We start from the raw sequence: 16,396 nt of genomic DNA on the forward strand, positions 1-16,396 counted from the left end.
TATAAGCAACCCTTATACATATATAGCTTTCATTGATTACGAGAAAGCATTTGATTCTGTTGAAACCTCAGCAGTCATGGAGCCATTATGGAATCAGGGGGTAGACGAGCCGTATGTAAATATACTGAAAGATATCTATAGCGGCTCCACAGCCACCATAGTCCTCCATAAAGAAAGCAACAAAATCCCAATAAAGAAAGGCGTCAGGTAGGGAGATACGATCTCTCCAATGCTATTCACAGCGTGTTTACAGGAGGTATTCAGAGACCTGGGTTGGGAAGAATTGGGGATAAAAGTTAATGGAGAATACTTTAGTAACCTGTGATTCGCTGATGATATTGCCTTGCTTAGTAACTCAGGGGACCAATTGCAATGCATGCTCGCTGACCTGGAGAGGCAAAGCAGAAGAGTATGTCTAAAAATTAATCTGCAGAAAATTAAAGTAATGTTTAACAGCCTCGGAAGAGAACAGCAATTTACAATAGGTAGCGGGGGCACTGGAAATTGTAAGTCAATACATCTACTTAGGGCAGGCAGTGACGGCGGATCCGAATCATGAGACGGAAATAATTGGAAGAATAAGAATGGGCTGGGGTACGTTTGGCAGGCATTCTCAGATCACGATCAGCAGGTTGCCATTATCCCTCAAGAGAAAAGTGTATAATAGCTGTGTCTTACCAGTACTCACCTACGGGGCAGAAACCTGGAGGCTTACGAAAATGGTTCTACTTAAATTGAGGACGACGCAACGAGCTATGGAAAGAAGAATGATGGGTGTAATGTTAAGGGATAAGAGCAAATTGGGTGAGGGAACAAATGCGAGGTAATGACATCTTAGTTGAAATTAAGAAAAATAAATGGGAGGGGGGGGGCATGGGCAGGACATGTAATGAGGAGGGAAGATAACCGATGGTCATTAAGGGTTACAGACTGGATTCCAAGGGAAGGGAAGCGTAGCAGGGGGCGGCAGAAAGTTAGGTGGGCGGATGAGATTAAGAAGTTTGCAGGGACGACATGGCCACAATTAGTACATGACCGGGGTTGTTGGAGAAGTATGGGAGAGGCCTTTGCCCTGCAGTGGGCGTAACCAGGCTGATGATGATGATGGTTTTGAAATTGTGCTGAAGGTAGCACTGTGTGTATTCTACGTGCCCCCTTGATGTCCCAAGATGAACGGCCCACAAGAAGAGCACATTGTGCCACTCTCTGCTTGTGCAGTGCACTTGAAAAGGTGGCCCCTGACAGCAAGTAGCGAAGATCATGGTTTCTCCATAGCACAGCTGATTCTTTTTGTTGGGCTGTGTTCTTGCAGGCGTGGCCATGTAGCGCAGCTGCATGTAGCCTCTGTGTTCATAAGAATGGGTTGTTGGTGAGTTGGCACAATGCAGTGGAATGCCACCGGCAAGGAAGGTAGGACTGACTTTATTTCCTGAAAATGACGATCTACAAGGCCATATTACCTCGAGGGAAAATGGGCACCTTCGATGCGGTCGTATGTATAAAAACGGCGGGATATGGTGGCTTCGGATTGGCACCGTTCTTGGAAAGCTAGGACACCTTGAAGAAGGTGGTGCACGTGGATAGCACCATTCTGTCTCTTACAGTGGTTCATTTTTTCATTTACACAGCCCGTCAAAAGCAGTTTAATATCACGCAACATGTCTTATTTAATGATGATGACTGGTGCTTGCACATACAATTACCTGAAATGAAAAAAAAATATTGGCAGTTCAATAAAGAAAGAAGACAGACAACAAGGTTCGCCCTCGCATTGCAGCAGTTTGTTGTGTGTTCTTGCTTTTCTTTGCTCGATTATGCACTGCAGGTAGGTAAACTTCATTGAATGATGCAATACGGGTGAATGCAAATTTTCTTATGCAGATTTTATTTTTAGGGATGTATTATCTGTGCAGCCATAGCCACTTTTTAGGCAAAGCCTCGCACACCCAATACCGCCTGTTGGGAAACTCCTGTAGACTGTAGCACCAGATTTCCCTCTAGGTGAAATTGGGAAAAACTCTCTGCCCAAGTCATACGTGATAGCACTGCAAATCACTTGTAGGTAATCGTCAAGCATGATTCCCCTGAAGTTTATGAATCATCATAAAAATGGATGTGTATAGCAAGCGTGATTACTTTGTAAGGCTGTCGTGCATGCTCCATTTGGCTTTGGGAGAAAGTCAGTGAAATAAAGTCAGTTCTTAGTCCAGCATCATTTCTGTTTGTCATTATTGAATGTATCTGTACTGTATAATATTGTACTTCTTGTTCATTGCATAAAAGCCGCAAAAAGTGACAGCTGACCCAACTGCTGCAGGTAGTGCTCCCACCGGCCAGGCATGCAGTAAGCAGTCACCAAGCCATGGGGGGCTGCTGCCACCGGGCGGGGCTCGGGCGCAGGGGCCGGCTGCTGCTCATGTTTGGCATGACGACGGCCTTCTTCCTCGTCGAGATCATTGTTGGCTATGTCACCAACTCTATGGCCCTGGTGGCCGACTCTTTCCACATGCTGTCTGATGTCATATCGCTCGTCATTGCCTTCCTTTCCATCAAGGTGAGGCTGCATTGGTGAACTAAACCATTAAGCCACAATAGCACCTATCTGTGAACTCTGGTGAACACCAAAAGTACCTGTCTGTGGGTAAGCCAGCAAAAGGCAAAATACTGCCACCACGAATGTATACCTCTGCACCCATGACGTTTTAACAGCTTCTCCTTGGAAGTCGTTGATGAAGATTGCATTGCATTCTAAAGGCAGTCAAAGACTCAACTAAAGTTTTTATAACAATTCTTAAGGAAAAGAAACCTTGAATGCTCAGAATGAAATTGTTGATATCACACTGAATGTGAGCAGCGCAGTTAGGGTACGAAGTTTAAAAATGCAAATTTTCTTTTTGGCAAACATTGGGGCGAGATCTTTGTGAAGGATTTTCCCAAATCCTTGTTTCACAAAAAATACAAGTTGTGCCATCATTTTTAGTCCTGGCAATCGACCATGAATTAAAGGCAAAGAGAGTCTTAAAAGAATACTTTACAAGCCCTTTTTAGCAGTTGTTCCCATGACAGTTTTGTGCTAAAAACACTCTTTCAGTGGATAACCCTGCTCATAGTGGAAAGAGGCATGTTCAGAAGCCTAGCAGCACTGTTTGTCTAACTTCGTAATGTTTAGGAAGTGGGCTGGCCTGCAATCTGTCGGCATGCTTCAGTGATGTTTGAAGTGTGTTCCAACTCGCAGTAACCTTGCTGCATTAAAATTAAGCTACATTTCTAGACTAAATGCAGGAAGGGCCAACTAATGAAGTTGAAGTTGAAGTTTATTCATATGCATAACATAGGTACTATCAGCGTCAAATGAAAGTTGAACAGCGGAGCGCGTGGCCCAAGCATAAGTGAAGATATAGTGCGCGCCGTCCAGTCATCACCATTGTTACGTTTCGCCTACGACGCGCGGTATAGCCGGCGCGGATGCAGCGGACGCCGGGGCTTCGTTCAAAGCGGCGGACATTTTGGCCCGTTCGGCGCCGTCGCTACGCCTCCCCGCCAAGCGCGTCCAGGCATGTTCCAATGCCACGTGTCTTCGTGTGCGTGTGTGTGCATGTTGGTGCCCACGCTTGTCAAAGCGCGGCAGCCGGGGAGAGGAGCTCCCCCAACTGTGAAGCGAGGAGGTCTGACCGGCGCCGGCCCGGCGGATGAGTCACCTTCTAGTCTCGACGTGCCCGAGCGCCGCCATCACGTGGCCTCATCCCGAGGCGTTCCTTCTTCCCCTCGACTCCGAGAGTATAAGAGCAGCTGCTCCCGGACGCCGAGAGAGGCTCCGATTTCTTCTGTTGAGTTACGTGCTCTCCCGTCTCTCCACTTCGGTCGCCCTGACCGCCCGCTCTTTTGCGATGCTAGAATAAACAAGTTGTTCTGTTAGCAGTCGACTCATGCTTTGCTCGGACCTTCGGATGCTTCCAGTTGTGCCCCAGGCCGCCAGGCCAACGCTACCCTTGGGGCTTGCAACCCATTTGCAACAACGGGTGTCAGCACTGAGGTTACAACAACTCGTGCCAGCGGTGCGATTACAACACCATTCACAGACGCGCACATCCGGTTTCGCTGCACTGTGCGATCCCCCTCGAGTGAGATAATTTCGCTTCTGTTCTGGTTCTTACGTTTGAAAGGGAGAAAATAAAAAACAAAAATGAAACTAAAATATTGCTGTTTACGGCGAGTCTTGTCACACAGATCGCCGAAACCACAAGTGCTGTCGGCGAGAACAGCGGTGCGCATGGTGCACTTTGCACCGTCATCGCAAGGTCGATTCGCTCGCGCGGCGCAGGCGATGACGGTGCAAACTGCACCACGCGCACCTCTCTTTGATGATAAGCTAGAGTATGGCCTCCGAGATTTCTGTGCGCTACAGGCTTTTTCTCCAGTCCCAATCACACAGAGAGAGTGTAACTTCAGAGGTGGGAGTGGCACTCGCAACCGAGGGCTAGTCGTGTGTCAAGGAGGCTTTTGGGAACTCTGGTACTGTTGCTGCAGCTTGGATTAAGCACGAAAAGAATGCTTTTGCGCTTCCATCTTTTACTGATATGGAAATTAGGGCTGAAAGTGTACGAGGAACAAAGGGCATGCTGGTGCCTATTTATTCTCAAATGCATTTAATTTTCTTGTGCAGACATACTCCTGCTACCTCACATGAGTATGTAGAAGTGGAATGTCTCTGCAAAGGATTCTCATGTGCTGGAAATGCACTGTACTTTGAAATTTGCATGCTATATAGATACGTTTAGCATGTTTGCGAGCCAGTTTGAACGCTGGCTTACCAAAGCAGCCAGTTTCAATGCAGTTTCGCCAGCTGGTGTCAGCGCTTGCTGTCATCTGTGCATTTCGACGTCTTGTTAGGGCATAAAGCAAGACGTAGCATGACCTACCCTAAGAAACCTGTTGCAATAGCTTGTGTACTTAGATTTAGGTGCACATTAGAGAAACCCAAGTGGCCAAAATTATTTCAGAGGCCCCCGCTATGGCGTGCCTCATATTGTTTTTCGCCCGTACGTACACCCAGAATTTTCTATTGCATGATAGCAATTATGTGGACACTCCAGGCGGTGACATTTTCATCTTCTCTCGGTTGCACTGAATGCCAGCACTGCCTCCAAACAAAGCAACAGTGCAAATGCGCGGCTCAGTTTGAGCAGCACACATGCACTCAAAGAAAGAAGGTCGAGCGCAAGCTGAAACGGAAGGCTGAACTGAATCAACCATACTTTACACTCGGCATCGATCATGCTCGCTTCTCATGGTGCCGCCGAGTCTGGCTACGCCTGACCTTCCTTACCTTTGTGAGGAGCGTCGGGCATCCCCGTGGTGCGTGCTCTGTGGCGCATGCCGGCAGAGAAGGCACTAGTGATGCTGGCACGGCGCACAGTGCTTCGCGCTCGCCTGCGAGACTTCCCATGTTTCCATTCTGAACTCATTCCGTCACGCCACGGAGGCGCAAAGCATGTACACACAGTTTTAGGAACGTAATGAGAAGCACAAGGCAGGGAGGGGTGGAATCAGTGGCCGAACGTTAGTCCGAGTAAGATCTTGATGAGGGCTAGTTGGTTCATATTTAGAACTGAGGTTAAACAGCACGAATAAAACAAGGACAAGAGGAAACAAATACCACAGACAAGTGCTTGTCTGTGGTATTTGTTTCCTCATGTCCTTGTTTTATTCGCGCTGTTTAACCTCAGTTAGTCTGAGCGTCGCCAGCGCTGCGACCGCTCCAGACTGGAGTTACAGGCGCGCATGTAAAGCTCATATATGTATGCGCGCACGCATGTGTGTGTGTGTGTGAAGGAATGGCAAAGTTCAGCATACGGTAGGTGCGGCTGTTGTGCTACCAATAATGCAGCAGTCATGCAGTTCCATGATGCATCGTTCCTTTTTCTCAATACAGTCATTCAGAATATGGTCTGTGCCACTTGAATAAGGTTTTAACGTTGGCACATTCTCAACGATTTTAGTGATCGCGTTTTTTCAATCTTGACCATTTGGTCAGAAAGTAATCAGGACTCACTCGCAACAATTCATTTTTGCTTAAGGTTCACTCGGACTTGCCAAAATCCTACTCAGCCAAACTCGACACTTGTGGGGTCCGTCTCAAAGTCAGAGTGAGTTTGCCGACCTATGCCATACCCACATCCCCATTCCCATTTCCGCTCAGTGCTTTTGTTCGCAAGGCCACGGTAAAAAGAAATCCAAGTGAGGATAATCCAGGTGAGATAAACCAGTAAAGTTTGTTGCTGACTTTCTTGCACTACCTCTGTGTTATAATATTAACCTTTACTAGAATCGTGTGTTTTCCCTGCAAGAATGAAACTGGCCAAGGTTACAGTCATTTTCAAGTCAGGCTCGAAAAACGTTGAGAGTAATTATCGCCCCATCTCTATTCTACCTCGTTTTTTCGAAAGGGCTAGAAAAAATTCCGCTCAAACGTTTGCAGAACTTCTTTGATGCTAATCAGTTAATATCACAATCTCAATTCGGCTTCCGTAAAGGTTTTTCTACAGAATCAGCTTTATTAGTCCAAAAAGAAATTATTTTACAGAATATTGAAAACAAACTCTTAACACTGGGAATCTTTGTGGATTTCAGTAAGGCCTTCGATTGTCTAGACCGTAATATTGTCTTAGATAAGCTAAATAAGTACGGTGTTAGGGGAAGGAACCTTGAAATTTTTTGTTCATATCTTAAAGACCGTGAACAAATAGTGAACATAGACGGTTTGTGTTCATCCAAACGTTATCTGAAATGCGGCGTCCCTCAGGGCAGCATATTAGGACCTTTTCTTTTCAATGTCTACATAAACGATGTGGTAACAATTTCGACAGAAGCTGATTTTGTCATTTATGCCGACGATGCTCCCCTATTTATCTCTGGTCTTTCGGCTACAGAAATTATTTAAAAAGCAAACAATACCGTAAACAGCCTTTTAAATTGGTCTAAATTAAACAATCTCAAAATAAATACAACTAAGTCAAAAGCTGTTATTTTTCGTGCCATAAATTGTCGCATGGAACTAATTTAACCATTAAACTAGGCAATAATATTATCACGTGGTCGTGACGTTGAAAAACATAGTAGCAATACTGTGAAAGACAAAACTAACTTTTATTGGGCGAACCTGTGCCCACAAAAACAGGCTACACTTATAGCACAACGATAGCAGCAAACACGGTTGGCGATCGGCGAAAATCTGTTCAACGGATCAAGCGCGTCGGCTTTTATACATCAGTCGTTGAATGTTCCAAAGTAATCGCTGGGACCTGCGTGTCTTCCACAAAGTTCTACACTATTTGTGTCACGCATACCTACATGCAATCAGATTACACAAGGTTCAGTGACAGACAGCGGATGGAACCATCGATAACATTAGAGAAACTTCCTATACATGTAGGCGCGTCCTGCGCTGTGTGATAACATTTGTTAAGCGGTGAAACATGGTCACCCGAGAAAGATAAAGAGGTACATTTGTCAATATTACTGAAGTCGTCGGCCACCATAAAATACTGGGTGTTATATTTGATGAGCACTTTCGATGGACTAATAAGCACACTAATTCCGTAGCCCTAAGTTTATCAAAAGTTGTTGGAGCACTTTCCCGGTGTCATGGCATTCTTCTAGTGCACATTAAAAAACAGAAATATGTTTCATTATTTCAATCACACATTGCATATTGTCATCTTGTTTGGGGCACGGCATCACCGACTAACATGAATAGAATTGTGAGCCTGCAAAAGAAAGCGACTCGTATCATTGCAGACGAAGAGTACTGCGCACACTCTAGACCGCTTTTTATTTGGTTAAAAATTCTGCCCCTCAATGTGATGCTACCGCACATTATTGTTTCTTTATTCACCACTAAAACCACGTTTCATACTAACTTCCTTATCAGAATATCAGCACTCAAGGAACGCGTACTGGCAGCCAACACTCGACAATTAGAAAAGTGGTGTCTTCCCAGAACTCGGAACGAATTACGGTCAACAAATGTTACAGTATACGATACCTTACACCCTAAACACTGATACAACCTTAATTGATGGCCCCACAATAAATAAATGTGATTTAATGGAATACTTTTTAAACAGAATTGCTTAACCGGCAGCAGATTTATATAATGTAATTTAGATTCAGCGTTGTGTGTTCTTTTTTGTGAATTAGTTTGGAATGATTTTACAGGCATTGTCTAATTTCACTTTTTTTTCTCTCTCTCTCGCTCTCCGTTTTTGTAAAAGTTCATTCTTCATAAATATTTAACTTAAAGGTATACGTGTGTGCACATGAGTGGTGTGTGTATATATGATGTGTGTGTGTGTATATGTGAATGTATATGTAGGTGCACATATATGTATATGTATATATAGGGGCGTATGCGCGCAACTTCTATGGGTGTTTGCGCGTGTACGTGTGAATATAACATGTCAGTGTATAATATTGTCACATAGTAGTGACGGTGAAGAAGGCAGCAAAACTGTGATATAGAAACTAGCGTTTTATTGGGCGAACTTGTGCCCACAAGAACAGGCTACACTTATAGCACAATGATAGCGGCGAACACGGTTGGCGATCGGCAAAAATCTGATCAACGGGTCAAGCGCGTCGGCTTTTATACATCAGTCGTTGAATGTTCCAAAGTAATCGCTGGGACCTGCGTGTCTTCCACAAAGTTCTACACCATTCGCGTCATGTGATGAAATCAGATAGCACAAGACAACAGACAGCGGATAGAAGCATCGATAACATTCCAGAAACTTCCAATACATGCAGGCACGTCCTGCGCTGTGCGATAACATTTGTTAGGCAGCGAAATGTGGTCGACCGATAAAGATAGGCAAGTGCACGTGTCAGTATAGTCTTTTATTGGTGTATGTACATGTAAATATTTTTTTCTCATTCTTCACAGCTTGGTGCGAACAGTTTATTTTTTTTCTTCTTTGTTTCTCTTGCTGGCTTTCCCCCTCGTACGGGTGTACGACATACACTGCTGTTTTGCCGCTGTTGCCGCTGCCTGTAGGGCCCCAGGCCTCGTCAAGCTGCTCAATGAGCAGCTTTTTGTCTGGGGTCCATTCTTCCTTGAGGAAAATAAAAACTGATTCTGATTCTGATAATCCAAGACCACATAGCAGTCTCCTTTCTTGTCCGGATATTTCAATACGCTGAGTAAGGACAACTAATTTATCATCGAGACACCTATCGATTCTGAAGCCATTCTGAAGTTCTCCCAATATTCCATTATTCTCTGCCCATGCTTCCAGCTCTAATTTAATCACCTGCATTGCTAATTTATATTATCGATGTAATGGTCAGTGGTCTGAGTGAATTCTATCTTTTTCCCACTTACCTTTATAAATTAAATTCATTCTACTTTCTCACCAAATGTCTGTCTTTTAAAGGGCCCGTCACCAGGCCCCATAGCAAATTTTGGTTGTACGCTGGAAGTTGTTAGGTGTCCTCTATGGAGCGTTCTGCTGCAAACATTTTTTTTTCAAGTCGGCTCATTAATAGCCGAAATAGAAATATTGCGGGGCCACGAACCCATGATTTCAGCAGGCGGGCTCCACTGCATAGCAAGACTCCTCTCCACTCGCCCGGTCTAGCCTTCGCAAGTGAAATTCCTTCCCTGCGTTCTCCCATGCCGGACCTCGAGGATCATGTGACACATATGCCACAGGCCCCGCATTAACTTTTTTTTCTCCTTGCATTTTGATTTTTTTGCCGATGCCCTTTTCCGCTGTTGGTGTTGCGCGTGAGCTGCTATCGTGTCGCGCAGCGCACAATTTTGCGCGCTGTGCACAAGGTCACATGACTAGCAGTATAATTCAGTGCTACACGAATACTGAGGCAGAACAAGTGGATCGCGAAGCTTGATCACGTGCTGGAAAGTGGTAGAAAATGACATAGTTTCGGTACCTGCGCACGTGACCGCCCGACCGTGGGACTAAGCAGACGAAGCAGAAGTACATCTCTTGCTTCGGTGCGAAGTAAAGCAGTAAACACACAGACATTCTGTTTGTGGGTTTTATTATTTTTCTAAACTTCAATTCCTCAATTCAAGCAACAGATCACACAAATAACAGATGGTGCCTTGAATAATTCTCGAAGTCGCGTGTCACCACGAGCAATGTCACATTGCGGACTCGAGTACGTAACTGCAGGGACGCGAGTACATCGTCCTTCAGCTTGGAGAGCAGCGGGCGCAAGGAGAAGGAAAAACGGCGTTCGGTTAGAAATTTCAGATCTTTCTGCGGCGCATAGATAGCCCATCTAGATAGCTCAATTAACCCGCTTAGATGTAATCCTAACAAGCAGGCCCACCGGAGAGCGCGCGATTTCACGTACTGCGCTGTGGCGGGTAGCCAGGCTTGTAACGAGGTCAACATCCACGAAGATCCATTATGTACTTTCCACGAAATTGTTTCCCATTATCGACTGGGCAGGAGGACATTTCTACCCCCTCACCCTAAATTGAACAAACCTCAGGCTAGCACACTCAGACTTCTGCAAACCCGTTCGTATCCCACTCCTCGGTCTCTTAACAGGATAGATCCGGCCCGCTCAAGTCGTGCCCCAAATGTGGTCATGACTCATACGCTTTTGAACACATGCTCTGGCTGTGCCCCGCCCTTAACGCCTCTCCACCGATCATGAAAGAAGAATGGCAGGAATCTCTTAAGAGCAGCAATCTCCACATTCAACTCCAGGCGGTCCAGAGGGCCCACGACATTGCGGCGGAACTTCATCTCCCGGTCCCATCGTGGGTGGCACCACCGACTTGATCTTCGGGAGCCTTAAGTTTTAGCTCCCGAAGAGCTCAGTCCCTCAGGACTCAAATAAAGTTCTTGTCATGTCATGTCATGTCTGCGGCGCATAGCGATGTACCATATTTACTTGCATAATGATAGCACTCACGTAATGATCGCAACCCTGAATTTTGTCGTCAAAATTCGGTTCTTTTCCTTTCCCGTGTAATGATCGCACCCCGAACTTGCGTCAGCGATATGTCATGTGCCAAGTCTAGCTAATGGTGATCACGCTTGCCATCTGTCGTATGCTGTTGAATGCTGCGTGAATGACTCTTCAAGACGTGCCAAGCAGTCTGCAAGCACCAAGCATTCTTACGTAGATGCCCCATATCATTCCTTTCATCACTCTCCGCACTTACATGAAAAAAAAAAAGCTACAACCAAACTTGCCTTGGCTTTATAATTTGTAGGCTTTATAATGGTTGTGGTCAACAACAACAAAAAATTCGCCTTGCTCACCGACTACATAACACCATTGCTTGGCGCTCTTTGGCCATGACTGGCCCTTGCACCACAAAACCCTATACATCATCATCATCATCATCATCATCATCATCATCATCATCGATTCTTCTTGTCTGCACTCGGGGCATGCAACAAATCGCAAGCGGCAACGATAGATGCCACGTTTACACCGATACGTTAGAAGTGTACTCTATTCATATGCCGACGCTTGTAACACAGCTAAGATATTCACCCACCCATAGCAGAAGCATGCCGTATTAGGATAGTAGTGAAGACAAATGCCGCAGTTTCCACCGCGTGCCCATCATGGGTTTCTATGTCACTGGCAGCTAAGCGCGCCTATCTCTGTTTCCGTCCCCTCAAAGTGGACATGGCTACGTTATCGCCGCAAGCTTGTCGATAGTAACGATAATATTCATTACTGATATGGAAGAAACTGTTTAAATGCGCGTAATGTACTCACGAGAAGAAAAAAATCGCGTTCTCGCGTTCGGCTTGCTCCGCTGGCCCCCATTTTCGCTTTGGTGTCCCGCACTGTTACATCGGCAGTCGCCTATTTGTTGACCTGTTGTCATCCCGCAGCAAACACGGGATGAAAAAAAAAAATGTTTTCTTTTCGCGGGAAATTTAACTTGCATAATGATCGCACACCTGAATTTGCGTCAATTTTTTTTTTTTACAAAAAAGTGCGATCATTATGCGAGTAAATATGGTAATACTTTGCAGACATGATCGTTATCGCTCAATGTATGCTCTGCGCTTGTCAGCTCAAAATGGCCAGACCTGGTGAGAGGCCCTTTAAGGTTCTTTCCATTGGTTTCAACAGAGCTTCCTTACTTTTTGGTCCTAGTCTATTAATCAGCCTAACGGGAACCTTGTCTAGCCTAGTGGCAGTGCACTTCAGAACTTTCTCTTCCGCTTTCTTCCAGTTGGAATTTGTCAGCTCCAGCTCCTTTTCCATCTGGTTCTCTTTCATGCCCTCTTTTTCCTCAAATACAACTTCATCATTGCCTTGGAAAGATTCGGCTGTTATTTTTTTAATGTAATTTAATGCTACGTTCCCTTCCAGTTCGTTCCCATCTTCGTCTAGGATATGTTGTTGTATTACAGTCGAACCCGACTATATCGAACCCGCTTACATCGAATTATTCTATATATCGAACAATTTCTGGACACGATATAGTTACAATGAGTATATATCGCAAAAATTACGCTTACATCGAACAAAAATAGCAGCGACACCCGATATATCGAACGTCAAGCGGCGGAAAGTGCCCCCGGAAGTTGGCTTTCCCTCGTGGTGGCGGAGAAAACCCGGCTGCGCTGCTCCATTCAACCGCTCTCCCTACCGTGACCGCGCCCAACCGCGCTGCCTCGGACGAGCCGTCGGCACCCCCCCTGCAAAAAATGATCCTGGCCCGCCCACAGGGCTTGCTCAGACAGCCAATCAGATGCTCTTGCGCCCTCGTCATGCAAGATGGCGAAAGTGCGACTTCTCTCGCTGTTTTTATGTGCGGCTTGTAGGCCTTCTCCCGCAGTGTTGCCGTGATGAAGCGGAAGAATTTGCCTTTCGTCGTAAAGCTCGTAATCATATATCGTGTCGAACGCGGTGAGAAGTCGGATGTCCCCGAAGAGCACAAGATTCCGAGGAGCACTCTCGGCACGATCTTGAAGAATAAGGGGGAGATTAGGGCTAAAGCGTCCAAACTCGCGACCCGGTGCCCGTGGCGCCCGACCCGTACGCACGGCCGTGTACGAGTGGTTAATCTGAAATTGCTTCAGCCGTGCCGACTTCCGCGTGCTCGGTGATGGCCGTAAATTCTGATGAATGCGACGAAGCCGTTGCCAGTGTTGCCGAAGTTTGGAGCGAACTGTCAGAATTTCCGGAAGCTGTTGAATCAACGGTGGATGAGTTCGTGAGCGCAAATGATGTGTCGCGACCACGGGAGAGCCCGAAAACGAAGACTACATTCCGAACATCGTACCGAGCACAAGTGAAAGTGGGCACAATGAGGAAAGCAACGACGGTCCTTGGCCCACATCCTCCGAAGTGATTGGTGTGCTCACACTAGTCCGGTGCTTCTGCGCGAATGCGGAAAGTTGCGGCCTCAGCTGCTCCGACTCCTTAATGTGGAAAAGTGCGTGCGTCGCAGGCAGCGAAATTGCCAAAGCAGAAGAAAATGCAGGACTATTTCGTGCGAAACTAAGCTAGTTTAATCAATAAAGTGATTTTATAAATGGTATGTGCTTTTATGACATCCAATTATTTAGCAGGCTTATATCGAATTATGCTCTATATCGAACTGATAGGCATTTTTTTGCGAGTTCGATATAGCCGGGTTCGACTGTATTCCACACTTCCTGATTAATAAGTTGTGGTTACAAAGTATTCTAGATGTAGCCTTCTTTTTCTTACTTTTTCTGACAACTAACGTTCACTTTCGCCTTTTATTTTGTGCTTGAACCAGTATTTGAACCACAAAATTTTTCTCCCAGTATGTTTCCCATTTCCTGGCTAGTTCATTCTGCGCCAAGTGCGCTTTTATTGCCTGCCCGTGCTCTCAGGATGCTTTCTGTAGTTGGGTGATCGCTTCTCGTACCTCCATGTCCCACTAGCTTTTGGGTTTCTTTTTTCCTTCCCAATGAGCATGTTGTTTCTCTTTCCATATTTCTGTCATAGTTACACTTAGAAGCTGACTATATTCCCACTCATTGCTTGTCCATTTGCCAAGTTCTTCCTCCACTCTTGTGACTATATTTGTTATTTGTTGAGCGTTTAAATGTGGACTGGCCATTCTTCGCTCCTTGCTCTCTTTCCCACCTACATATCCCATTTTCGAAATGATGTGTTTATGGTCACTCCCTAGGCCGCTATAGCCTTCCTCGTCAATGACCATTTCTCTCAAATTATAAATTCCTTGTGTCATCAGGCAGTAATCAATAGTTGATTGCCAATTTACCACTTCCCACGTGGTCTGCCCATCACACTTGGGCCCTGTATTCCCGACAAGGTTATGTCACTCGCAAAGATCTAGCATTGACTTCCTGTTGTTGTCGGTATAACCATCTAGATCCTGTACGTGGGCATTTATGTCACCTAATAAAATAATTTCGGCATCATTCCCAAAACCTTTAATATCAGCACTTAGGTATTCCACTAACTCTTTGTTCTTCTCTGTGCAACTATTTCCGGTCCACAAATATGTTTCATTTCAAATATGTTACACTCAGCCAAGTTTCTTTCCCACTCATTGTACCTGATAACCTAAGAAGCATTTGACATTTTTAATCTTAAGTCTTTTCCATTTGGCTCCCTGATGGATGGGCATTCCGACTCCCTCTCCCTTTCTTTCTGATTTAGCTCTGTTGCACCCTTCCCAAACATGGGTCCAGCTGTTATGTGCGGTGACAGCTGTTCACCGTGGTGACTTAAACTTCCTGCAGCCAACGAGAGTGCTGGAATGCCATTTGGTGTTTCTTTACAGGGTGTCTACCAGCCGGGAGAACCGGAAATTCTCAGGGATGCTGAATAGTCTGAAAATACTCGGGAAAAACTTCGGGAATTTGTTCTTCTATCATTGACCTCAGATTTCGTTCCGTCTAAAGTGGTTTCGACTAAGCGCCGCAAGGATAAACCCTGGATTAATAGGGATTTACGTTCATCCATTCAGAAAAAATCCCAAACTTACAAAATATATTGCAAAACAAAAAGCCCAAGCATGTACAAAAAGCTAAAGGATATCAGCACAAAACTTAAAAGCGAATTGAAGGTTGCGAAGGATGCATATCTACAAGCCTTAGCAAATAAACTAAAAACGAATCCCAAAGAGGTCTGGCGGTATATTAAGAGCAACAAGAAGGATGACACTGGCATCCCGGCCATCACAAGTGATGGTAACCTAATTAAAGAAGACAAAAGAAAAGCAGAAGTATTTAACAAGTATTTTCATTCAGTTTTTACAAAGCCATGTAGCATTGCTATTTCTTACACATCGACACTATTACCGGAAATGGAAAACATTGCCATGAGCAAGGAAGGAGTCGAGGCTTTGTTGTTTAATCTAAACCTGCATTCAGCTCATGGACCCGATGGAATTTCTAATCATGTTTTGAAACACTGTTCGAGACAGATAGCGCCTTTCTTAGTAATATTATTCAACAAGTCGCTAGATAATCAAAAGCTGCCCGAAGATTGGAAGACAGCCAACGTGACTCCGATAATTAAAGAGAGTGATCGTACACACGTAGGCAATTACAGACCGATACCTTTAACTTCCGTTTGCTGTAAGACTCTCGAACATGTCCTGTACTCTGATTTGATGAAACATTTTCAAGCAAATAACTTTTTTACCTCGGCTCAGCATGGGTTCCGCTCTGGTTTTTCGTGCGTAACACAACTAGCCGAATTCACTCACGACATTGCACTCGGCACGGACCATGGTGAACAGATAGATGCACTCTTTCTTGATCTGCGGAAAGCATTTGATGTCGTCCCGCACAATCTACTTTGCTTAAATTTATCATTCCTAGGCATTCCTGAACATATCTTGGCTGGATAAAGGATTATTTACACCTGCGCAATCAGCAAGTTGTTCTTAATGGGCTGACATCGGCTCCAATGCACGTGCTATCGGGAGTGCCTCAAGGCTCTGTGCTTGGGCCACTTTTGTTCCTTGTTTATGTTAATGATTTAGTAGTAGGCCTTAAATCAACAATTAGACTGTATGCCAACGACTGCGTCATGTATCGTACAGTGAAATGTTATGCCGATATGTCTGTCTTACAGGACGACCTTGAGAAAGTATCTGTCTGGTGCAAGCGGTGGCAGATGACTCTGAATACTGGTAAATGCTACCATGTGCAGTTTACAAAGAAAAAGAAAAAATTAACTAGTTTCTATGATGTAAATAATATTGCACTAAGTACCGCTAAGGATGTTAAGTACCCCGGAGTTACATTTTCTGAAACGCTTGACTGGTCTAATCATGTTAACTCAATTAGTGCGGAAGCTTACCGTCTTCTTCACTTTTTCCGACAAAATATTAAGCATTCTCCTTCATCACTGAAGGCAACCTTGTATTTAACAAACG

General features: G+C 45.1%; 1 protein-coding gene across 10 annotated transcripts in view; it reads left to right on the top strand.

The window, feature by feature from the left end:
* Positions 1-16,396, top strand: part of LOC142580170 (proton-coupled zinc antiporter SLC30A1-like) — a 203,967-nt gene that overhangs the window by 12,848 nt on the left and 174,723 nt on the right. For 8 of the 10 annotated variants that reach the window (XM_075691040.1, XM_075691034.1, XM_075691035.1 and 5 more), the window contains one exon: positions 2,318-2,554. In XM_075691040.1, coding sequence (XP_075547155.1) covers positions 2,318-2,554 — 237 coding nt within the window. The remainder of the gene's footprint in view (positions 1-2,317; positions 2,555-16,396) is intronic. The other 2 variants (XM_075691038.1, XM_075691039.1) reach the window with 1 other exon arrangement.

This window comes from Dermacentor variabilis, chromosome 4, assembly GCF_050947875.1.
Source record: "Dermacentor variabilis isolate Ectoservices chromosome 4, ASM5094787v1, whole genome shotgun sequence".
Lineage (NCBI taxonomy): Eukaryota > Metazoa > Arthropoda > Arachnida > Ixodida > Ixodidae > Dermacentor > Dermacentor variabilis.